Raw genomic sequence first — 26,214 nt, forward strand, 5'->3', positions numbered from 1 at the left:
GGTCCTACTCTCTATCGACGCAGAAAATGCCTTGGACAGGGTGGAATGGGGATTCCTAAAAGCGGTATTATGTAAAGTGGGAATGGGCACGAGGTTTAGGACAGCAATTCAGGCAGTATACTCAGACCCTAAAGCCTCAATATTCGGTAATGGTGAATATTCTAGATGGTTTAACTTACAACGTGGGACTAGACAGGGATGTCCCCTCTCGGCAATTCTCTTTGCACTCTCACTAGAGCCCCTGGCAATAACGATGAGGGCCAACCCCATCCTAGAGGGTATTCGATTGGGGTCGACGGAATACAAAATTGCCCTCTATGCAGAGGACATCCTCCTCCACATTACTAACCCCCTTTCTTCCATCCCTCGAGCCCTCTGTCTGTTGGAAGAACACGGTAGACTATCAGGGTTCAAAGTAAACAAAACCAAGTCGACACTCTTTCCCCTTCAAGGCTCAGAAGATGAAAATATCACCAAATTCTCTCCCCTGGGCCTTAAAATTGAACACACAAAACTACAGTACCTGGGGATACAAATTACGAAAAAGCTGAGTGACCTATACGAAGCCAACTTCCCCACCCTACTAAACCAGTTCCGGTCCGACCTGGCAAGATGGGATAAGCTCACAATATCTTGGCTTGGTCGACTTAATGCAATAAAGATGGTATCTCTCCCTCGATTCCTATACCCCTTCCAAATGTTACCCATCAGGATCCCGATCAGTTTCTTTACTGAAACAAAAAGGGCCATGCTCCGATTCTTATGGAAAGGGAAGAAAGCGAGGATCCCATATAAGATCTTAACACTCCCCAAAGACAAGGGAGGGGTCGGACTCCCTGACCTACACAAATACTACGAAGCATCCCAACTAAGAGTACTAATCCCACATCTGCGTAATCAAACAGACATCCATTGGGTTAATATGGACAATCACTATTTCTCACCAGCCACGGTATCGGAATGGCTCTGGGCTCCGAAGGAAAGAATTCGAAGAAAACTCAAAGATCACCCCATACTGAACACCATCTGGGACATTTGGACACAGGGAAAGAACATGCAAAACATTACCACCTGGCCAGCCCCTTTAAGCCACTTATGGTCTCCCGGAATCAACGACCACATTCCAAATGTAGGACGATTCCAAGCATGGTATGAGGCAGGATTGGAAAGAGTTGGGCAACTACAAAGAAAAGACTCCTTTATCCCTCTCCCAGAATTAACGGAAGCCCTCGGAATAGGCCCACTATCCACTTTCCAATATATACAAATTAAAGGCGTTTTGACGAGACCTCTGTGGAAGCCCAAAGTAATGAGAGATCTCACTCTCATTTGAGAAAATACTCGACTCAAGAACTGAAATGAAGGGCCTAATATCTGACATGTACAGGGCACTGATAGGAGGGGAGGGAGTGAACACGGATGCACTGAAAGGTAGATGGGAAAAAGATTTTGCTGAACAGATCACACCGGACCTATGGGACACCATATGCCAAGCGACCACACAAATATCCATCTCAAACCAATACAAGCTCCACGCAATCAAGTTGCTGCATAGATGGCAATACGATCCAGTCAGGTTATCCAAAATGTTCCAAACAATCAAGCCAGAATGCTGGAGGGGATGTGGGGAAAAAGCAGACTATTGGCACATGTGGTGGGGGTGCCCCCGAATAAAAGTCTTCTGGTCTGAAGTTTTGGGCTGGATCAAAGAGGTTGACGGTATTATCAGAACAGCTAATCCCTACCTCATGCTCTTCGGCCTTGAGAAGGATGGGGATGACTGGATCAAAATAAAGGATATAGCCCCACAACTGCTATTAGCGGCAAGAGCAACGCTGGTAATGAAATGGAAAGCCCCCATAACCCCTACGAAAAGCGAATGGATCAACGTTGCCAACAATATTTGCATAATGGAACATATCACAGCGTCACTACACGGAAGATCGTCGCAGATTGAAGCCCTCTGGATGGAATACAAGAGCATATACCTACCCAACGGACTCCTCAGCCATAAACTGACCACCCCAAGAACAGAAGAGCGAAACGAGACCTAAATAGAACAGAGTCCGCCCCCACTAAAATGTCCTCTCAGGATTGAGGAAGATCCCGACAACACATGAATGCTGCAAGAACTGTACTAAACGCTGCCTGACCACGGGGAGGGAGGGGGGTGGGCAACAGGGGCGAGGGGGAAGTCATGTTTACACTCGAACATTATGTATGGAGATCGTGTCTGCCGGACAAACACGGAATACATGGAGTTTTATGGCTTAGTTCTACTGTTATAAGATATGTACTGGTTTTCTTATTGTTGTACCATGACTCACTTTTAAAACTTAATAAAATCAAATTTACACAAAAAAAAAAAAAAAAAAAAAAAAAAAAAAAAAAAGAAAAGAGTTTCTAGTTCCAAGAGTTGTTCAAAGTTTTGTCTCTGCTTCGCCCCCAAAAACCTCACCAACTCTATGCCGTTTTATTTTCCTGACAAAATCTTCCAAATTCAAAGCGAGATGGTCTTTACTCAATTAGTCAATCACGGATCGATTATCCCAGCTCCTAAACCAGACCATTTTAACTATCAACATCTGGACTTCCCGTCAGCCTACTTCAGTCCCTATATTACTAGAAAATATGACTGATCACGGTTGATCACGGTTCATCCGGCTCACCTCATGAACCCCGTCCAGCTGGTGATCTAGAAAGTGAAATAAACACTAGCTCTGGCTCTCTGCCAAGTGAGAAGTAGTTCTTTCGACCTGGAAAATCAGCTGCAATGGCCAGTTTGCTGATGAAGCCCACTAATTCGTTTTTGTGGATGCAATGGATATCGGAGGTATGGTGGATGATGGCAGGGTGTGGGCTCAGATTTTGATTGACCTCTCGGCTGCTTTCGACATGGTGATCATTCCATTCTTCCAACACATCTCCACCTTTTGGCATCGAGATAAAGCACTAGCCTGGCCTTCCTTCTTTCTCTTTCTTACTGGCAGGTTTCAATCCTTAACATCGAATCATTTTCCTGCTCAAAATGTGGTTACACACAGGGTTCAACAGGGCTCTGCACTCGGTCCCTCGCTTTCATTTTGTTATTGAGGCCTCTGGCCAACTTAATCAGGTCGTTCGGGCTTGTATTAAATTTAATTTATGCTGAGGATACCAAGCTGATGTTCCGTTTAGGGTATTCAGAACAGGCCCAGGTTCATAAATTAAAAGGTCGTTTGGAAAAAGGTAGTCATTTGGTGCTTTTTAGTAGTCTGAAAAAACACCCAGAAAATGAAATGTTATGTTCAAATACTTTGTCCCATTCACGATCTAGCTTATCAGAAAACAAAACTCCAGAAATATCAACTATTTATCAATGGTCTGAGAAATATCAGCCTTCTGCTCTCTGCCCCATCGCAGAAGGTTAGGCATGTGGGGGTCTGGCTAGATCCTGAACAGTCTCTGGATTATCACATCAGCATGATCTCAAAGGCCTGCTTTCATCAACTGCGTTCTCTAAAAAGATTTTAAAACCGGTCACACAAAATTCAACTAGTCAATGCTTTTGTGGACAGTTAGCTGGATGTTTGCGATGCAGCCTAACTGGGCATGCCCAAATTGGCTATCCGTAGAAGAAACCTATCCAGAATGCCACAGCTAAATAGATTTCTCATCTGAGCCGTTGAGCCCATATTTCTGCGGTTTTGCAAACTCTTCACTGGCTTCGACTTGAGAAATGTATTCGCTTTAAAGTTTGTGCCTGGTACTTAAATCCTATAATAACCTAGACCCTTCTTTTATTTATTGCTCACTAGAAGCCTCCCCATTTACTTCGCTCAACCTCAGCCGGGCTACTTTTTGTGCCCAAGTTCAGGCTTTCCAGATGTGGAGGCCGGTCTTCAGTGATGGAAGCGAAGACCTGGAATGCTCTGCCAAAAAAACTCTGCCTCACTGCTATTCATCTGGAGCTTAGACCTTCAAAACGTTGTTCCCACATTAATGATTGGTGTCCACTGATGGGTTGGTATTAACATCTATGCCCATGCTTAGTGCCAAGTTGCCTTTTCAAGGCAATCGCCCACGCTGCACAAGTCTTTAGATCACACATTACCAGGACCATGAAGACTGTCTTGAGCTCGTTCAACCATGGCCTGGGTGATGCGGCTCTCTGTCAGTCTCACAGATCCTACATGGAGGTGCGAGTGCTCAGAACGGAGATCCTTGGAGGTGTGGAGAGCGGCTGAGAGATTTGTAACTCACTGGGACTGCACAAAGCGGAGGGTTTGGTTACCACATTGGCCCAGAGGGGAATCGCCAGGCTATTACTAAGAGTGCAGCTCCACAGGGCAGTGCGTTGGGCCTGGACCAAAACAATGTTAAGCTCCTGGGAAGAACTGGTAGTGCACTGTGATACTGGAGATCACTAAACGTCCCTCATGTTTGGAGGGCGACGATCGCCAAAGAACCATTTTATACACTAAATCTCGGTTCAAAGCAGACAGATAACACAGACAGCCTCATTGACAGCAGGTAAGGCATCAGTCTCTCCAACAAGGGGGGCAGGGATACTGAGCACCTTTAAGAAACACATGGTCCGGAGTCCACTACTCTACCTCAAAATTGCAATCCCTAAAGCAGATAAGCTGCATGCAGCCTGCCCAAGGCTCCGAGCTGCAGTGAATAGGAACATGAGCATTTACAAGATGGGCCTGTCTTTGTGCAACGGGAAAATAGCTGCCAAATCAAAAACTCCTAAAGGGACAGAGCTACTGTCCATGATGGGGACTCAGGAAAAAAAAACAAGAGCAACATAATGGTAGCCCAATCGGATATGGGACCATGAGCAACCAGTGTTCTTTGACGTACTTGCAATGAAAAATAATCTGCATAATTTGCGGAGCAAAATCAAAAAAGAAATACAGGACAACACAATGGAAATGTCAAGTTAGGAGAGCGCTGGGGCCTTCGGTCTGAAGGGGATTCTCTTTTGGAGATACTGCTACACACTAATTCGACAAAAACCACCATCGCTCACAGATAAGTACGCACACACTGCAGTTTATTTTGAAAGGTATAGTTATACAGAAAAGCCACAGAAGTAAGGAACATGTTTAGATAAGATGGGTAATGTTCCTTCCCACCAATGCCCATCACTTGACCACATTTTCAAAGGCGATAAGCTGAAGCTGTAATATAAGAGTCACTATGGCTGTCATTTATTTCTAAAAGACAGGTCTGGCCTTGGGCTGAATTGTGCTTAGTGAGGACTTGTGAGTCACCCCAATTTATGACATTTTTATCTAACAAAATGATGTCCTGCATTAGGCTACTGTGCTTCGGGAAGACACCCTGCCTTATTGGTGAGAAACTAAACTCTGCAGGAACCCCCAGGTCTTCCAGCACTGTTCAGGTTTATGTGAGCAAAGCTTTAAGATGCCAGAATGTAGCAAGACAAAAATGGAAATTTAACAGACCTTCTACAGAAAATGCATGCGCTAGATATGCAGGTTTAAGGGCCGGAGGAAACTTGGGGAGGAATACAGTTTGACTATCATGGGCTTTTAGAACTTAAAAAAAAGAATGAGTTGGAGACAGTGCATTGCATTACAACTAAAAACAGGACCATTGTGAAAACATTACAACAAAAGGTTAAAGTGCGAGGTGTCGCCAAGCAAGTATCAGACGCAGAGCTAAAAGAATGTTAAACAATATCTGCTCAGAACCCTGCTTAAACTGTCTGAAGATACCGAAATAGAGTTGGATAGAATGCACACACTACAAAAATGATTGGATTCTGGGTGCTTTCACCAGGATACATTTGTTCATGCCAAGAAAGAATAATCTTAAAGCAGCAAGTCAGCAGTTGGATTCAATTCAGGGAGGGACATCAAGATATTCCAACACTTGTCCCCCATAACTGTCAATAAGAGGAAGCTGCTACAAGAAGTGACGAATTGGCTTCCCTCTACAGTAGTAAAATCTAGATGGGCTTTCCATGACTCACAATTTACATATGACAATCAACAACTGACAATTGCGACAGTGGAGGAAGAAAGTCCCCTCTTGCATACTGGGGAGTGGAAAGTGGCATCTGACTTATCAAAGAATGATGAAGGACCCCTGAGTGATAGGCAAAGCAATAAAAGATGGATTGAAATACAGAGGCCAGATCAAAAAGCAGTGGAGGAAAGTTCAGACCCAATAAAATCAATACTTGAATTGGAGGGCCATGACCCAGTTAGGCTTTATTGTTCAGGAACTCTGCTCATTTAAGTTTAATGAACTGTTTGTAAATAGAAAGGTTGAAGTATTTACATGTTTTAGAAATGGAACAATTGGGCAGACTTCTTAGAGAACTAGCCATTTGCTCTTTGGAGCATAATGAATTATGTAAAATGCATCTGGGATGAGTCACTGATTGTGAAAGTACAATATTAATACATTTTTAAGGGAATTGGATATTAGTAAAATTGCATACAAAAGTGAAAAGAATGTATCGTATTGAAATCAGGGAATGTATTGAAATGATTAGAGATGAAAATCTGATCTAATATATCAAATGTATTGCTGATATTTAAAATGTCTGCCATTAAGGTGTTGCTTGGCTGTGGGAATATGCTGGAGTCACATGACTGTAGCAATGAGCCAGCTGGTACGCCTAACATCAAAGGAATAAATAACTGAATGAAACAAAGTAACAAAGGTTTGCCTGACAAAGTCTCTGTAGCGAGACAGAACACCTGGCGCAGTGATGCATACCCAGATGGAGCATCAACATTTGTATGTCCATGCTAGACGGCATGCTTTTTAATTGAAATCTACTAACAATAAATATGTTTGCACAGTAGCGACCGAGTGCTTGGGCATTTTGAATTGTTGCAGTTTGGCAGTGTAATGTGATCTCTAAAACCTGCTAACCGACAATTAAAAAAAAATATATATATAACTGGAACTTGTTTTACTGTTAGCCAATATGCTTAATGTACGGGAACCCCCATGGGGATTTAGACGATGACATAGGGAGGCAATGTACATGTGAATACGTGTAGCCACAAGCCAGAGATCCTACTGCAAATTAACTATTAAAAAAACATTTACCCAGTTCGAAGACAAAAAAGAATTTACCGAAGCTGCCCTTAATCCAGGATTGCCAGAATATCGCCAATCAAAATTATTCTCCATAAAATGCTTTACATATTCACCAGCATCCCCCATTCCAATCCCCATGGCCTACTTTAAGATATTGCACACATCTCTGTTAAAAATTAAATGGGCAGTGGAGGAGCCAAGACTTTCCAGAGATTCACTTTCACTTTCCTTGGATATGGGGTGTTGTGGGAGTCCCAGACATCCATGTTAAGGGAGGACGAGATTACAAGCCTTCTGGAATAGATGAACACTAAACTAGAAGGGTATAAATCAGAGAACAAAACAATGGATGAAATTCAAACGAAATACTTATGATCATCATAATGAAGGAGTATACAATTGGATGAATAAATATAGGGACCAAAGCAACACTTATAACAGGATTAGCTCTAAAGAACAGTCTAGTTGAGCTACCAATAGTCAGATACCAATATTCAAAATGTAGACAGTAACATTAAATCACAACAAATAAACAAGATAGTGAACCGCAAGATACGGCAAGATACGGCTTCTGTTCAAAGGACAGGCTACAAACATCACCTAGACCAGGTTTTTAAATTTTCATTTTTAAAGTTGACGCGGGGAGAAAAGGGGCAGGAGAAAGACCAAAGAGGACACAGAACAGACAACCTTCGAGAAAAACACAGCAATTAATTTGTCTAAAAGAATTCTTAGTACATCAGAAAATCTAATTTTCCAGAAGGGTCATAGTTTTGTCCCCACATGTGGTTCAAACATGTTCAACACCAAAATAGAGCCATTTGTGTTCATTCGTAAAGTAAAACACATTTTTTTGGCAACCTCGACATCCAGGATACATCAGATTCAGACAATATGGAGTACTTAGACCTTACATGCATCCAAGTATAAGAATTGACCATTAAATTGTATGAGGATTACGAGATTACCATAGGTGCAGCGAATAAGGGTGGAGTGTTAGTGAATTTAAATACCAAAGATTATGAACAGGAATGCAGGAGACAATTGAATGATCATCATACATATGCTTTATCAGGAAATTTGTGGAAACTTGAAAATCCTTTTTGACCAGGCTGAGAGCTTGGAATGGCTCAATGAAAAGACGAAGCAATTCCTATTGAAACCGTCCCCATTTCTACCTTTTACCCAAGGTTCAGAAGTCCCTGGAGAAACCACCTGGTCGGGCCAAAGTTTCAGCAACTGACAGAATTTTGCAACCACTAGGTGTTTACATAGACACTATCTTATAGCCTCTGGTGTAAAAGCACACAGCAGATATTAAAGAGAACACATTTTTTGGATTCATTAGTCATTGCATCAGTTGATATACTGGTGACAATAGATGTAGCAAGTTTTTATACCTCAATACCTTGACTTGGGACAAGAGGCCGTAGAGTGGATCCTTCTGAAAAGATAAAGTTGGGGAACATTCTTTAAGTGCTTGTTAGATTTTATAGCACAAAACTAATTTCAGATTCAAATCAAAATGTCTTTCTACAAATAAGCGGCACAGCAATGGGGGACACTATGGCTCCTGCATATGCCAATACATGTATGCTCAAATTGTAAGATGTGGTCATTTTCCATCACCCAGTATGGTACAAGTATTTGCGCTACTGGGGACGATACAGCGACAATGCATTTATGATGTGGAATGACACACCTGAAACATTACACAATTGATGGACTCTCAATGCTATGGACAGTGAGATACAGTTTACATACGATATAGGCAATTCGGGATTGCATTTTCTGGATGTACAAATAACACCAGTGGCACCCAACTTTACTACCACTCTGTATCATAAACCCACTGACCGTAACAATATTTTACACAGGATGAGTTTTCACTCTCCATCGACTCTTACTTCCATATAGCCAGTTACTTCGTGTAAAGCGTATTGTAAACATTGACAATGAATGTAGACAAGAATTTGAGAAGATCAATCGTTTGCTGAACGCGGTATCCGAAGAACTATAATCAGCTAGATTAAAAGGCAGAATCATGCATGTGTTAATCTTTACTGCTGACCACCAAAGGGTATTCCTCGGCAGGGGACACCCCACTGGTATTGCTAAGCAAATTCAGCATTAAGACTGCAGGAATCAAGAAGATTATGCTTAAGTATTGCCCATTACTTTTGTGTGATAATAGGTTACAGAAAGATTTTCGGGAAAAACAATTTTTTTTTCTTCCAAAAAGCAACAATCAGAGATTTGCTAGGTAGTACTAACCCCAGAGAAAATTCAGGGTAAACCAAAAACAGAGGGAGGACATTGGTTAGTTTATTTATAGCGCGCACCAGACCCGAAGGCATTAGGGCGCGAAAACCAAGAATACTTTAAGCTTAAATGGTTACAAGGTTACATAGTCACATAGTTACAGGTCAGTACAACAAAACAGCATGTAATACATATTCAATTACAGGTAAGGTTCCACAACTGAGAAGCGGGTCCGGTCTGGGTTACAGAGTCAAATAATAAGAATAGCGGCCGCTTGATGATGTTTAATCTAAAGTGGATGTAAGATTGGTCAGTCCTTAAGGTGGGTGGGAGGAAATTCCACAGTTGGGCCGCTTTGACAGGGAAACTATACCCTCAGATTGTAGTCATTTTGAGGGGGGGGGAACTGATAAGCAGTTAGTGTAGGCTGCTCTGGTGGGTCTAGACGTGACTCTTATTTTGAACCTCTCTGTTAGGTAGCTAGGTGCTGAGTTGTTGAGGCATTTGAAGGTTAGGGAAGCAGTTTTAAGTTTGATTTTATCAATAGTGGAGAGCCAGTTAGATTGACTCCTAGTCGTTGATATGTGTTCTCTATTGGACAATCCTAGGGCTGCTCTAAGGGCATTATTTTGAAGTATTTGAATTTTCTTCGTAATGTATTTATTGGAGCCCACGTAGAGAGTGTTACAGTAATCCAATTTGGACAGCAGGAGTGCTCTTGCCAAAGTGGTGCAACTGATTTTGGAAAGGTATGGTTTTGCTGATCTAATCAACTTACAAGTATAGGCTGTGGATGATGCCATAGCGTTCACTTGTTTAACTAAAGTTAAGCTGCAATCGAGGAATTACCTCCTTAGCGACTTTGATCGTATGGCCATCTATGACAAAGGATGTGTAGTCATGGCTGAGTTTCTTAATGTTGGGTGTAGTCCCCAGATTGACGAGTTCCATTTTGTCATCGTTCAGGCATAGACCGTGAAGAGCCATCCATGCCTGAATGATGAGGTATATCCTATTCACCAAGGCCAAATCCTGTTTGTAATCCCCAGAAAGTGGGATGAGAATTCAGGCGTCACCTGCATAGTTCGTGTAGGTGACACCTAGTTGGTCCAAATCAACAAACTTGTCTATCTTGTAATAGCTAACAATGTTATTAAAAGGCGATTGTGTACTACATCTCAAGACTACATCTGAAGACAAGAGAAAAAAAAATGGTGAGAATACGATGGAATGAACATAAGCCATTTTTTCCCAGTGGGACCAGCTGTGCTACTGTGTGCGACCAGGCACCCTGCGTATGTCTTCCACTCGAAACACGAGCGCGGCATGAACAGGAGACCATGTTTATGAACACGTCTGACGGGACATTTCCAGCGTTGCCAACTTTCATTCATTCTGCCTTCTTTTTCCCCCATAGACACGAGGCAATTACATCCTTGATTAATTTAGCCAGGCCAGGAGTGGTTAAGCTGGACACCCATGTTCCCTTACCGTCCCTTTACCTCTTAGGTCTTGAAATCAGAGGTATGTGACAGTTTAGCGCCTGTAACTTGATGAACAAAACCATAGTTCTGCTCTTTAATTGCACACTGCATATTGAACTTTGGATGAGACTGTATGTACACCTATGATCTGATGATGACTTTTTGAGTACACATACCAAGAGGGAGATTCCTTTTCAGATAGTCTACAATTATGACAGAATGAGTGTCACACAAATTAGACGTTTTCATTAATTGCATGAGAATGACCATATCTGTACCTCTCTTTACTTAACTTGGAATGTTGTTAAAGACCAAAAGTTTGATTTCTTGTCTCCCTTTTCCATAGGAGACAGGGGCGTTTGCCTAATCCGGATTTGCAGATTCCAAATAGAGCAATGCCGAAGTTTGAACGACCAGTTCCTGAAGACGACAACGGTAATGTCAGCCATCGAAACCGGTCGACCCATTGTTATTCCGACGATATCTTTCGTGAGCATTTTTTAGTTTGATCCCCCACGTGGGACCCTTTTTTTTCTTTTTTTTTTTTTAAGATCCAGGAGTGACCAATACATGCTCCGAGAACATTCTGCCCAGTCGGTTAAAAAAATGTGAAATTCCCCCTAAAAGCATTCATCTTGTGAACACACACAAGACGGGGTTATTCATGTACACCTGTCATGGGGCACTCCCTTTGAATGTTTAGTATTTGAGATAATCTATTGTGCTACATTGTAGGGATAGCTTCCTCCCTCTTTCCCTTTTAGATAGGCAGCGCATCACCGTCAACCTAGGGACAGCACCTTCTTGTTGAGGGTCAGTGTTAGCGGTCCACACGCACTTCTTTGCGTTATAGTAAGTTACATATGCATGAGAGAGTGCTCCATTGTCAGTTTGTGTGTGTGAAAAAGTTATGGGATATAACAGAGGAATCAAAGTGTTTTCCCACTTGGATTCTTAAATCTATTCCCTCGTTTGTTGTGTTATGAACATATGCCGAACATCATTTTACACAATCAGAATGAATCAGTGGCTAGACATTTTGACGAGCATAGGCATCAACTTTCACAGATATGTTTTCGGATCTTGAGGTTGCGAACAACAAAAACTTTGTTAGGAAAGATTTCCCTTAGGTGCAATTGTCCCTCTATTTGTGAACCCCACCAAACTTTTTGCTTTGTTTTGGAGTACCTAACCTGACTTTCCATTGAAGCACAGCCTTCAGCTGCACTCCTCTGGGCTTTCGCTAATTTGTTATGGGGAAAACAGACACATTCTTCAGGCTGTCAGTACTGGGAATCTATGTTCCCTTAGTCTTTGACTTTGTTTCCATTTCTTGGTAACTTTTGATCTATGTGCCAAGTACGTTACAGTACCGTGCATAGGGGTCCTTTTGTTCTATGGCCCTAGGCACTCTAAGGATTGTTTGGTGTTTGTACAAGTGTGCCTAGTACGAACTGGTGACAGCAGTTTACTTTTAAAGTATTTTTACCTAGTTTTTAATGGGCCATACAGCGTTTGGCCCAAGACTGGCCAGTGACGAAAATGGCTGTGCCACAAAGTATTTTGTTCTGTCCTTTGGCCATTTTGTCCCTTTGCCTTCCCCCAGGTCGAGCCACCTGGGTATTCATTATTTTGGCATGCAGCCGCCTGCCCAACAGGTCAGATTTTAGAAATCCACCTTAACATTAAGGATGAGCATTAACAAGAAACTAGAACAGAGAATCATTTTGGATCGATAGGTCAAATACGGTGTTCACACATGGAATGAGCGAAGAATTGAATCGGTATTGTGATCTGTAAGATTCACAAATTGTAATGGGCACTGTAAGCCCACTTGAGCATATACTCTTCTGTGTCTAGGAGTTATTTCCCTCTATGAATGTAAACTGAATCCTACAAAATAGCACATTATGCTATATATTGACAAGTTATATGGGCAGGGTGCAAAATGTACACTCACCGCTAGCCGCTGGCTAGTGATGTTTGACTCTTGGGGAGTAAGAAATAGTGGGTTGTTTGTATGTACAGAATTGAGATGGCAAGTGACTTATGGCTGGCTAGTAGATTGCAACTTGAAATTTTGCACCCCGGTATGGGTAAGAGACAAATGAGAACCTTTGATTTGACTTGCAACCTATTATTTGTATAAACTTGTACCATGCTGTTGTATGAATACGGTCTACATCGTCATCTGTAAGAATCACAAATTGCGATGGGCACTGAAAGCATAGTTGTGCATAGACTCTTCGGTACCTAGGAGTTTATTCTCTTTACAAATGTAACCTGTATCCTACAATATCGCACATCATGCCATACATTGACCATTATATGGGCATGAGACAAACCAGAACCTTTGATTTGGTATGCAACATTATTCATTAACTTGTACCACACTTTTGTATATATATGGTCTTATGTTACACTACTACCACTTCTGCCGTATGGCTATTCTGTATGCACATATGTCTTTTATGGTTCACTAATATGGCAAATAATCTAGACTGTTAATTTAGGTACATATGATTTAGTTGCACAGACATGAATCATTGTTTGCTATCTGCGATAAAGTACCTATGTTACTAGTGTTTTGTAGTTTAGTATACAAAGTTGTAGACAGTAACCAAAGTGCCGAAACAAAGTTTATGTGAATTACTGCCAGTCGTTTCCAACAATTTACCAGTGTAGCCAGCATTTCACTGTGGAGGGTAAACGTTTGTGACCAGTGATTTTAATATATTGATAGTCCTCTATATATGTCCAATATATTTGAAAACGCTTTAGAATCTCTGAAGAGTGAAAATATGGAGACAGTGTAGCCGATCAGCATTATCCACAACATCGGGGAAAGGTTTTTACATCTAGTGTCCTTGATCCTTGCAGGCATTACATTGACAAATGCAGTGGTTACAATGTGCACGTTTACATGAGAAAGGAGATAACAGATCACAATGTGGATATTGTGACAACATTTGTATCAGCATAGGCGCTGTGTTATTTGCAATGCCCTGAGGTTATTACAGACTTTAAAAAATAAATTAAACAAAGAAGTGCTTTGTTCTACATTTGATATGAAATGGTGTTAATTTACTGACAAACTCAAGCAGTTCTCCTTGTTAATGAGTAACGTCTATAGTGACTAAAATAGAACAGTTTAACACTATTAATTTGATGGAAACTATGAAGAATACACGTTTCTGTGATCACGTATGTTTATATCACAGTGCTTGATTATAAAACAAGAGACGTGATGACATAATACATCGTGATGTTACAACTTGCACTCTGCCATTGCGGTGGACACGTCACTCTTCGTTATAAAGGTGGTAAGTCAGAGCTAAGGTTTCCCCTCGCGTGAATCACAAGGTCATATTTACTTTTATGCCCAGAGGCAAGATATCGACCTTAAAAGCATGCACTTTTAGTAATAAGATTAATAGATTGGTCTTTATCCGACTATGTATTACTTTAGGCTCAAGTTACATGACTTTTAGACAGATGTGAACAAGCACAGATTAAGAAGGGTTTATCATCTGGTTAACTTGTGTATTGGGTTAGGAGTATTTATTAATGAAATGCACAAACAGTGAGTCTAGACTAAGCCTCTTCAATAGGATTCCTTTTAAAATGTTTTCTCTGTTTTGTGTAACAGTTGACATTGATAATTTTCCTCATTATCCTTTTGTATTGTTAGGCTTAGCATCATATGTGGGTGTATACATTTTCTTAGGACAGGTAAGACACTGATATCTTACATGTTAGTAATTATTTCTATTGTATATTTTCATAGAACAAGCCTCAACGATGGACCAACAGTCCGAAATGCATCGCCTAATGTGTGTTGCCTCAGCTAGAAGAATGCTACAATTGCACCAAGAACGTGATTGATGAAGATTGATCCTACAACCTCATAAATTGGATCTTAAATGATTGCTGGTAATCATATTTACTATACAGTAGTTTTGAATACATACTGGAATCCCCAGTTCTGATGTAAACATCAGAGAATTTCTAGTTCCTGACACAGAGCCATGTCACCCAAGCCAGTCACTGGTCACAACAGGTCGCAATAGAAAGCACCAATTACACAACTTAGGCTAGAGATCACCCTAACTGGAGCACCAGATAATGCATCAAACACAATCCATACAGTAAACACAACATTAAGATCACAACAAATCCTCAACAGGTTAGGTCAAGGTCCTCCAATGTTGCTAGATATCATTTCAGACAGGATATAGAAACTTAAGTACAAGGGAATAAGAATGGCGTAAGCAAACATTGGGTCGGTCAAAATAGACTGGTACCGGACAGGCAGTTCACTCGATGGAAGATTATGAGATGGTGGGGATACAATGATAAACCACACGTTTCTGTACCTCAGACTGTTGGGGGAAATGGTGAATCGCGCTGCTGCCTTCCGGAAGCACAGCCAATTGTTAAATGCACAATATCCGTGCCGTCAAACAGACCTGCTGTATCTTCATTGCACAAAATGGCAGCCTCATACAAGCCCCAAGGAAAACAGTAGGTGTGAAACGTGCTTAGATAGACCAATCATGGATGAAGTAAGGATCTGCAAATTGACAAAATAAGTATCAATAAACCACAACAAACCTATTCACTTTAGGTTCTTACACCAAACCTTCACTCCGGTAAAAATGAAAATATGTGATTCTAACATTGTCAAAGATGCCTAGATGAACAAGTTACTTACCAAACTGGTAACGTTCTTTCGACTGGGTATTCCTCCGACGTATTCCTCATCTATGACAGACTCCCAAAGCAGTAATAATGATTGGAGGAGGGAAAAGAATGTAGACATATCCAATTAAATGGCAGAGTAAAGCACTGCCTTACCAAAGGCAACATCCTGAGCATGGGAAGTATCCAGGGAGTAATGCTTAAACATGTGTATAGAAGTCGACGTTGCAGCGTCAGATATTTTTTTAGCAGCACAGCTTTCTGGAGGGCTGTTGAAGTAGCAATGCCCGTGGTGGCATGAGCCTGCAGACCCTCAGGAGGGTCCATAACAGCCAACGGGTAGCATTCTGAAATAGTGAGGATAATCCACCTAGACAAGGTCTGCATAGAAGCAGACTGTCCTAAACGGTGTCCAGTATACCCCACAAAGAGCTGGTCGTCCACTCTGAGTTGAGACATCCTGGAGAGATAAAAGCTCAAGGCCCTTCTAGAATCCAACCTTACTAGGATGAGGAGGAAGATAGAAAGCGGGGGAGTACCACCTTCTGACTCAAATGAAATTCAGACACAACCTTAGGTAGAAAAGACGGACGTACTCAATACAACCCTATCTTTGTGAAACAAAGAAAAGGGTGGCTTAGAAGAAAGTGCCTGCAACTCGCTCACTCTTCTAGCAGATGTGACAACAACCAAGAAAACAGTTTTAAGTGTCAATCTTAATGGGCAAGAGTGCAAAGGTTCAAACGGAGCATCCATCAAACATTTTATAACCAGATTAAGGTCCCAGACAGGCACCTGAAACGGCGACAGCAGGAACACCTTTGTGAGCCCTTTCAAAAACGAAGTGATCAGTGGAATTTTAAAATAAGAGAATTCCTCTGAAGAGCGCTTAAATATAGACAGCGCTGCCAAATAACCTTTAATGGTGCCCACTTGAAGAGCCTTGTGGGCCAAAGAAAGCAAGAAGGAGAAAACTTGCGCCACCGGCACGGTGCAGGGACTTTGTTGCCGGCCGCCTAGCCGAAAGCAACACCTCCATCACGTCATCTGGGAGGTCTCAATCCCTGTATCTCAACCTCTCAGAAACCATGCGTGAAGGTTGAGTCTTGAGCAGTACCTTTTGCACTTCCGGTTGGCACCAGTCGCAATTAGGTCCACCTATGGGGTTCCCCAAAGGGCGAAGATCTCCTGAAGGACTTCCTGAGCTAGTTCCCACTCGCGGGAGACTGCGCTCTGCCTGCTCAGAGCGTCCGCCACCATGTTCTCCTCGCCAGCTAGATGAACCGCCGACAGGGACATTCCCTCTCGTATTGCCCAAAACCAGAGCCGCGTTGCCTACCTGCACAGAGGCAGTGACCCCACACTCCCTATCTTGTTGAGGTAATGCATTGCCACCTTGCTGTCCGTCATTATCGGGAAGTTGTTCCCCCGTACAGACGGCAGGAAAGACTTCAGCGCCAGTCTGATGGCTCGCAGCTGCAAAAGAATGATATGAAGTCTGGACTCCGATGGAGACCAACCACCACTGATGGACAGATGGTCGGCATGAGCTCCCCACCCTGTCAGGGAAGCGTCCCGTCACCACCGTGACATCCGGCCATGGTTGCCAAAAAGGCTGTCCCTTCATGAGATTCTTCTCGTTGGACCGCCACAGAAGCTCCTGCGAGACAAAAAGGAACATGAAGAAGATCCGACATCCTGCCCGAAAAAAGGGACCATCAAGTCCGTAAAGCCCACTGAAGGGATCTCAGCCCCAAGCGGACCTCCGGCACCAGAAAAATGCAGGAGGCCATGAGGCCGAGCAACCTTAAGAATTCGAAAGCCGGAAGGCTCTGGGCTTGCTGAAATTTTGTTGCCATCGGAAGAATGTGACGAGCCCTCACCTTGGGTGGCGAGCACAACCCCAAGGACGTGTCCAAAACTGCCCCTATGTACTGGAGCTGTTGGGATGGTATCATATGCAATTCCTTGAAGTTGAGGGGAAAAGCCCAGCTTGTGAAGGGAGTGGCAGGTGACGCTGAGATGATCCAAGGCATGTTCGGGAGAACGCTGCCTCATCAGCCAATCGTCCAGGTAGGGGGAGACGTGAATCCCCCTCTCCTGAGATGTGCTGCTACCGCCACCATGAGCTTGGTGAAAACCCTCGGGGCAGAGGGCAGCCCGTACGGCAGGGCCCAAAACTGATAGTGGGATCTGTCAACTGCGAACCCGAGGTATTTCCTGTGTTTGAGACGGATCGGCACATGAAGAAAAGCATCCTGCAAGTCCAATGACACCAACCAATCCTGAAGTTGGAGGGCCTGAAGAATCTGAGAAAGTGACCATCTTGAACTTGCCCTTCCTGAGGAATTTGTTCAAGTAACGCAAGTCCAAGAGGGTTCTCAGTCCCCCGACCTCTTTGGGTATAAAAAAATAAGGGGAATACAAACTCTTTTTCCACTCCGCCACAGGTACTGGTTCTATAGCGCCTTTCTCAAGCAAGGCTAAAATCTCCTGCACAAGGAGCGGATCAGGAACCTTCAAAAAGTCTTTCCCCGGTGAATTGTCGTGAGGCTGTTGGAGGAAAGGGAGGCAGTAACCGTGGACTACTATATGCAGAGCCCACTAATCTAAAGTAATGGCTCGCCATTTTTCGAGATGCTGCAGCCGCCTGCCGCCACCAGAGAATAATGAGATCTGGCATCAGAGCTGGTAGCCGCAGCAGTGGCAGTGCCTGATGGCAGAGAGGCAGCTGCCTGAGGGGCTTTGGCACCTCTACCTCATCCACCACGAGTGAATCTACCTTGGCCCCTTTGACTGGCCATCCCCTTCGCCTTTCCAAATGAGGACCAATAGCGAAAGGAACCACCCCTCCATTGCTGTCCCCTAGGACGAAAAGGCAGAGGTTATCTAAAAGCTGAGCCCAAAGTTGCGGCAGCTGCCTTGGTGGTCTGCAACCTCAAGGCTCTCGTCAGCCTTGCTGCCAAAAATATGTGACCTGTCAAAGGGCATGTTGAGAAGATGGGCCTGCATGTCGGGTGCAATCCCGGAATTCTGCAACCATGCAAACCTGTGCATCACAGTGCTCGTAGCCATGGACATTGCAACACTATCCGCAGTGTCCAACCCGGACTGAAGGGATTCACACACGGCATCCGTGCCATCCTGCACAATAGCTAGAAAGCCATCCCTTTCTTCCCCTTCGGGAATATGCTCAGCCGCAAGCAAAATAATTCCAGTGTGTGCAAAATTATTGCCAAGGCACAGGTGGAGGTCGATTTCAACGCCATACTCCCAGTAGAAAATACCTTGCGTGCCCATCCATCCATGCATTTATCGTCCCCATCAGAAGGGATGGTAGGGTACGCTGCCTGCTTTAAGGTGGCTGTAGCCGCCTGGACCACCAAACTCTCAGGAGGAGGGTGTGTGGACAGGAAGCCGGGGTCGCTACGGGATAGGTGGTATTCCTTTGACAACGACTTGTTAACCACCGGAATACACAACAGGGCATTCCAAGTAGCAGCCACCCTCTTTTGCAGAGCCACATGAAATGGCAACACTGGCTCAGTGGACGGACCCTGATCCAAGATGTCGGTATGGTCATCCTCATCATAAGCAACCCGAGTCCTGGCCCAACCCAGGTACTCTACAACTGTAAACATCAGCCTCCGATAGGAAGATTCAGCATGATCACCAGGCTTGGGCTTACTAAACTCCATCTCAGGAGATGTGTCCAGGCCACTGGCATCATGTAAAGATTGACACAGATCCTCAATCCAACTTTCCTCGGAAATGAGACATTCTGGAGCCCCATGTGTCCATAAGGAAGACCAAAGGGCACATCCTCCTCCGACACCTCTTCCCCTTTAAAAATATTCTGGAGAGACTGAATTAACTCCTTCCTAGGGAGATGAGTACACCTTTTATCTGGGACAGGCTTTACAGATTTAGACGTAGCCTTCCTGGGAGGTGCAACAGCCGCAGGGGGGTTCCACCGGTAAATTCTGCCCAATAGCCGCAGATGGTGTCGGCTTCGATAAATGCATCGAGGGCCTGACAGGGGGTAAGGACCCAATGGCGTTAACACCTTCTTCGACAACTTCACAGGCTGCAACGGTTTCGTTGGAGACGAAGACCGCGACCTGGAACGTCTCTGGCTATCCCCTCAAGCCTTATCTGAACAGGACCTCGAAGGCTCCCGATGTTTTTCGCGCAACCACCAGAGCCTGAGGGCGCACAAGCATCGAACCGAGACCACTCCTTGCCGGCTTAAACTGAAGGCGCGGACGGAACTGTGCCGTGAGATTGAAATATTGAGAACATTTGCTCCCGAAAAGATTCCCATTCCTCGGGGGTAGAGGATTTGGTGGGGCATGACATTTTCTTCAAATAGTCCTCTTCTGAGGGGGAAGGCGAACGGTGACGCCGCTTCCGGGACTGCCTCGACGAAGAGGAAGAGCGGGGCGAACCACTCCAGGACCTAGACTGTGATGCTGGAAATGCATCGGAGGGACAGGGCCTCCGTATCCTTGTCCTTTACTGCCTTTTTATCGTGTGTTCTGTCGTGTTTTCCACGCAGGGGTTCATGTGGGACTCCTGACGGTGCAGCTCTCTCTCTTTTGGTTTGGTGAATTGACCCATGGGATACCCTTACGGCACCCATGGGTGGGGGTACACCCCTGTGCCCCTAGTTTATGTTTTTGGGCACCTGTGGGTGGCCCGCAGAACAGGGTATGGGCTGGTGGCAGCTCCATGCTGAATTTGACAAGTGCTCCGAGTATCCTACATTTTGGGATACCCAGGCCCTGCCATTGGAATCAGTTGATTCCTGATGGAAAACAAGATGGCCCCTGTGGCCTCTTGCTTTCTATTGCCGGTTACCTTGTTTTCCCAAAGTCCTGGGAAGCCCTGACTCGGTCCCTTCCCCCTGACTGGCTGTTGGGTGGAAGTTCCATATATGGTTGTTGTGAAGTCCAGTCCAGACTGGCTGGAGCCTTCCCAGTGACTATGTTATGGGGACACCCTGTGGGTGGGACCTGGGTGAATGGAGTGTGTGACCAATATGCACTTCTTGTTGTGGCTGTCTGGTTTCTGGTATGAGAGACAAAGACTGAGATAGCCCTGCCCAAAACTGGCCTGAAAGCAGTATGTAGTGTTGAATGGCTGGGTACTTGTCCCAATCCACATTCCTTGTTGTGAGTGTCTGAGAGGGAGAAGGATGGCCTGAATGCACTGTGTGCCCGATTGGCCTGACTGCATGAATGCTCTTCTGTATGATTGGCTGCTACGTGTGACCCAGCAGTGTGGATGAGGGACAGGATAGTATATCTGGGGACCTCTCACCACTGGAAATTGTTCAGAAGCTGTGTCTACACTTGAAGAGTAACTGGAACTGCTGATCCTCGACGCCCATCTGGAAAAGACGACTTTTTACTTCGACATGATCTGAAAGCTGCCGAATTCATCGAAGACTGATCCGAGCGAGGACCTGGTAAGGCGCCCTCTTTCCGTGCTCCGAGGGACCATCGAGCACCGCTAACCTTCGCCGAAGCTCCCTAGAAGTCAGACCCTCGAAAGGCTGCCGACCCGAGACGGGACTGCCGAGGAGAACGAAGCAAAGCACCCGGACTTCGCTGCTGCCGAAGTCTATTGCCGTCGACCAGGGTTCGCAGGTTTGTGTAACCGCTGGAGGCCCATCGAAGTTGTGTTGCCGAGCCGTGGGGACCGCTTGACGCCGTGCCACCGACGACCGGAGCCACCCGCTCCTTTGCCTAAGAACATTTCAATCGAAGGACTCCCTTGTCCGCAACATCGACCGCTTTGTCCCGCCGGAGAAAGTCGAGGATGACCAACGCGCCGAGGAGAATCCGCCGGTGGGTTTCCCGCCACCTGGAGGCCACAAAGACTTTGACGACTCGACGCCATTGCTGGGCCACAGTTCTTCTGAAACCCTTTGCGGTCCTGAACAATACATCGCCGAGGTGCCCCGCACACCTCATCCTCGCAGGACATCGCTGACGAGCACCGCCTGGATTGACGTTGTGGTCTCGGCACCCTTGAACTTCTCGTTGACGCCAAGTTCACCATCTTCGACGCCTCTCGACGATCCGTGGCTCCCGCTTTAAAGGGAGTCACTCAAGTAGGATCCTTCGATGCATCTTCGAAGACCTCTACTCCACCAGGTACATTGGGGGAGGGGGGTAAAACATTATAGGAGGAAATAAGACTAGCAAACAATATATGGACTGGGCTTGTGCTATAGATCTTTATTTTACAGGTTGCCCAGGTGGGGGTGATCTCCACACAGAACTGTGTCTATCGGTAGGGGCCAGTATTCTGCCTATTGTCTCAACCATCTTGCGTTCCTTCCTATCTCTATTGCTGGTTTCCTTGTTATTGATTTGTGTGACATTTTAACCGTACAGTTGATGCACTTTAGTGAGATTTGATAACATTGGTGGTACCACTTTAGAATTGTATATATTTATCATTGTTGATTTCCGAGTACAAAGTGCGTTATTGTGATAGTGTACATACCTTTGAATATTAATTATATAAAGACTGTTTTCAGTAATACAGTGTGTGGACATTACTTTGTGGGGGGTTCGGGGACTATACTGTACTTAAGAACCAGCCCGCATCACCTCCCAAGAAGCTAGGCCTCGATTGCTCGTCCATTGCTACCCTATAGAGAATCTTGGCTGGGGTCCTTCTGTGCCTCTCCTCTACCATATAGAGAGCGGAAGTACAGGCACCCCCCACCGGTATCTTTACATAGACCTCCTGCACGTCTTCCGACGAGGAGACTCCCTCGACTCATCAGTCGACATACCAGCAGATTTGGATTTACAGGGGTTGGAAACACGGCCTACCTTCAATTTCCCCTTAGGCTCCCGCAAGGCCTTAGCAGTCAAAGACTGACTTCGAGAAGTCGTCAGTGGCGTGGTCCTCGCCCAGGCACCACAAGTAGATATGGTGCGGGTCCATGATGGACATCTTGGACCCACAGTCCTGACACTTATTAAAGCTGGACCGCGGGGTCGTCGGGTTGGGAGAAGACAATCGCACAATACGAAGTAGAAGATACGAGGCGCGTCGAGTTCTCAAAGCAAACACGTTTACGGAAAAATCTGAACTGAGTCTACAGGCGCTGTGCGTGCTCCTTATAACATCTGATGATGTCACCCTCGACGGAGGCCTTCAAGGAACATCGACCCGACGCAAGGACGCCCTCTGCCAAAAATAATTCCGAAGCAGCATAGCTGTGGACATTACATGTCATAGATGAGGAATACGCTGGAAGACACAATCCATTAAAAATTCAATCGTTTTCCTGCATCTAGCATGGAGCTGTCCGAGGGATTTAAATTCTGGGACAAGATTACACAGAAACTGTCAGCAACAACAGGAGATGGTGCCAAATGATCCAAAGGTCCGTTTGCCTGAAGACGTCTTTCCTATCTTAAAAGTAGACGCAGATTTATCAGTATTGCTTCCGACGCCATGTTGACCTAAAACGGAGAACGTCATGCACCCCCCAGATATGAACCGTTCATATAATATGGTGCAGTACCCAAGAAGAGACACTGCTCCAACAGAGCGCCTCCATATCCAAAGATATTTGGCCAATATTCCGTAGAGCACGGCAGAGGGAAAGAGAAAATACCCCCGAGAAGAATGGAGAAATCTTTTACACCCGGTTCACAATGATTGCTATAATCAGAAGTGCTGCATGCCTTATCAAGTAAATTACCTGCAAACAGTTACAAGAAGCTACCAATCTGATAAATGAACCTCATGCAATGTTAAAATAGGTGTCAGGGCAGCAACGGGAGAACCAAGAGCAGAGGAGCGTTGGAGAGGGGGAGCTGAGAGCGAGCAAGCCACTTGCACACAGACACAGTGAGAGGGCTGCGCTCTGAATAATAGCTGGACTGGGAGTAGTTGGGGCACCTGGAGGGGAAATCCCGGCGGAGCTGGGGCAGAGAACCTGACAGGGCAGACAACACCCCACGGAGGACAAAACATAGGGGGGTGCCACATGCTGAAAGGAGGGCCCGGCAGTGCGTTGGAGTGGAGGAGCCAACAGCAAGCAAGCAAGCCACTCGCACACGGACACACGTTAGAGGGCTGTGCTCTGAATTGTAGCTGTACTGGGCGTAGTGGGGGCGCCTGGAGGGGCGCTGAGGGGTGGGGAAATCCCAGAGGAGCTGGGGCAGAGTCCCTGACAGGTCAGACAAGACCCCAAGGAGGAATAAAAAGATAGGCAGGCCTGGCAGAGGGACACAGCCTAGACCCCTAGGTGACACAGACAGCCTAGGCAGGGAGAGACCATAAACACTGAGGAGCCAACCCAGCAGGCTTAAAGTACTGAAAGTGAGCTGATGTGACACATACGAGAAAGGCGGCCCATAGAGTCAGTGGAGCCGTGAAGGCATGCCATAACCCAGAGTGGACTGTTAAGAGGCCAAGGGGCCCAGAGGAAGGTACAGAAGGGAAGGAGGCACCCAGTGGTGCAATAGGGAATGCTACAGTATGGTGACTGGACCAGTTAGATGAGATGGAAAGCAGCACTCTCGCAGTTCCAGCACCACAGTGAAGGGGACATGGCAAAGGCACAAACTGCTGGGGGTTCCCACCCATGCTCCACAGAGATTGGCACCATCAAAAGCGACATCCAGATGATCCTATAGGAGATCCGGGGGATGCGCACAGACATTGGAGCTAAAGTGGCAGACCTGTCTGCAAAGGTGTTAACGCTGGAAGAACGACTGGACGGGGTGGAGGCAAAACAAGCCTCTTCAGGGGTGCTGGAATCCCAGATCTAGGTACGCTTTCGGGACATCGAGAGGAGAGAGTTGGAATCAGGGCTCAAGGTGGATGACATCGAAAACAGAGGCGCAGCAACCTCCGTTTCTTTGGGTTGAAAGAAAGGGAAGGTGAATCAATGGCTGGGCTTGAAAGGAAAATCCATGAAATTATAGTGATGGTCCTAGGATCCAAGGAAGGAGAACGGGTAACCCTGGACAGAGTGCACCGGGCGGGTTGCGGCACCAAAGGGCCCCGCTCAGTGCTGGCTAAGCTACACTATTACTGGGACAAAGCCGACATCCTGGAGAATGCAAGGCAAAAGGGGGCCATCGACTATGGAGACTCCAAGGCATCCATATTTCAGGTCCTCTCGGCACAAACTGTATAGAGGCGTAAGAAGCGTGGCCCCCTTACGAGGTGGCTCCAGGGAAAAGGCAGGAGGTATAGATGTGGGTACCCCTTTGAACTTCTATTCAAACTCGAAGGGGAGCGATCACCTGCTGTTGAAGGACGACATCAACAGGACCACTACAGGAACACCAGGGGGAAGAGGGGAGAGAAGACTAGTAGCAAGATGCGATCCTAGGGGCCCGAAGACATGGAAGGCACAAAACACAAGGGCCGGGAAATTCCAGAAGCTCTGTACCAGCGCCCCCCCCCCCACCCCCCCAACCCATCCGGTCACAAAAAAACAATTTAAGGATAATCAGGCAATCTGTTGACCATTACTCCAAGAACACCCAAAAACCCCAGACCCGGAAACCAGTTACGAGTTTATTTGTGCTTCATTGGGAAAATGTGGGGTGGGTCATGGGAGAAGCGAAGCACTAGAGTTCGAGGAAGGGAAAGTTTTGGATGCTTCAATAATAGGGTAACTAAGAAGAAGGGAAGATTCGAGCAACACTAAGATGCTACATATATAGGGAAGGTATAAGGGAGGTTATCGAGGGCAGGACAGGGGCCACTACCTTGGTGGTTCTGCCTTTAGACCCAAAGGTTCCGAAAGGGCAGCCGAAGGCCGCAAGACAGAAGGGGAAGGGAGGCAAACAGGCCCCTGGTTTCAGTGAAGGGACGTCTTAAAGGAAGGTTGATCACCCTGGTGTCGATATACGCACTGGATGTAAACAAGATAACCTTCCTCCGGAGGGTGTTCCTGGTGTTAGAAGAACGTGGGGAGGGCATGCTCATAGTGGGAGGGGACTTTAACCTGGTCGCTGACCCGGCAGTGGATTGTGGACAGCAAAAAGGCGACAAGGAAAAGGCGAGAGCAAAGGAGAATGAAGCATTCTCCCAACTGTTACAAGACTACTTCTGGGTGGATGTATAGAGGTCCAGGTTTTCCCCAGGCAGGGGTTATACCTTTTTTTTACCCCCACACCCCACATACACCAGAATCGATCTACTAGTCCCGAGGGAACAGGAGAGCACGGTATCGGCCCCAAGGGTGGAGACGATAACGTGGTAAGACCGCGAAACGGTTACAACAGACTGTTGGATAGAAGAATGGAGGAAGGGACGGCCCCATGGGAGATGCAATGAAGGCCTTCTCCAAGACCCAGTATTTCGGCATTTCCTGTGGACGGAGATCACCCAATACTTAGAGACAAATTAAACTGAGGAGGTGCAGCTGAAGACAGTGTGAGGCAGCCAAGGCGACAGTGCGAAGCCTCCTTATAGCGGAAGGGGCCCGAAAAAAAGAGGGAGAGCGCGCAGATAGAGGGGAGAGTACGGGACGAATTGAGAGACAAGGTTAACAAGACCGGGAGTGGATAGGCAGGGATTATTAGAGACGAAAGGGGAAGGGGCGAAGACAATGCACTACACCAAACAAAGGTTCTACAAGGGAGGGGACAGAGTGGGGACACTGTTGGCAAATAGGGTCAGAGAAAGCAGGGGAGACAGGGAG

The 26,214-nt window shown here is 45.6% G+C and overlaps 1 protein-coding gene across 3 annotated transcripts in view; it reads right to left on the reverse strand.

The window, feature by feature from the left end:
* The window catches only part of TTLL4 (tubulin tyrosine ligase like 4), a 1,554,536-nt gene that overhangs the window by 1,484,375 nt on the left and 43,947 nt on the right, over positions 1–26,214 (reverse strand). For 2 of the 3 annotated variants that reach the window (XM_069616870.1, XM_069616871.1), the window contains exon 2: positions 8,472–8,515. The exons of the other annotated variant lie outside the window; for it this stretch is intronic. In XM_069616870.1, coding sequence (XP_069472971.1) covers positions 8,472–8,515 — 44 coding nt within the window. The remainder of the gene's footprint in view (positions 1–8,471; positions 8,516–26,214) is intronic. 3 annotated transcript variants of the gene reach the window in all.

This window comes from Ambystoma mexicanum, chromosome 9 (genome assembly GCF_040938575.1).
Source record: "Ambystoma mexicanum isolate Mex_15411 chromosome 9, UKY_AmexF1_1, whole genome shotgun sequence".
NCBI classification, from domain to species: Eukaryota; Metazoa; Chordata; class Amphibia; order Caudata; family Ambystomatidae; genus Ambystoma; species Ambystoma mexicanum.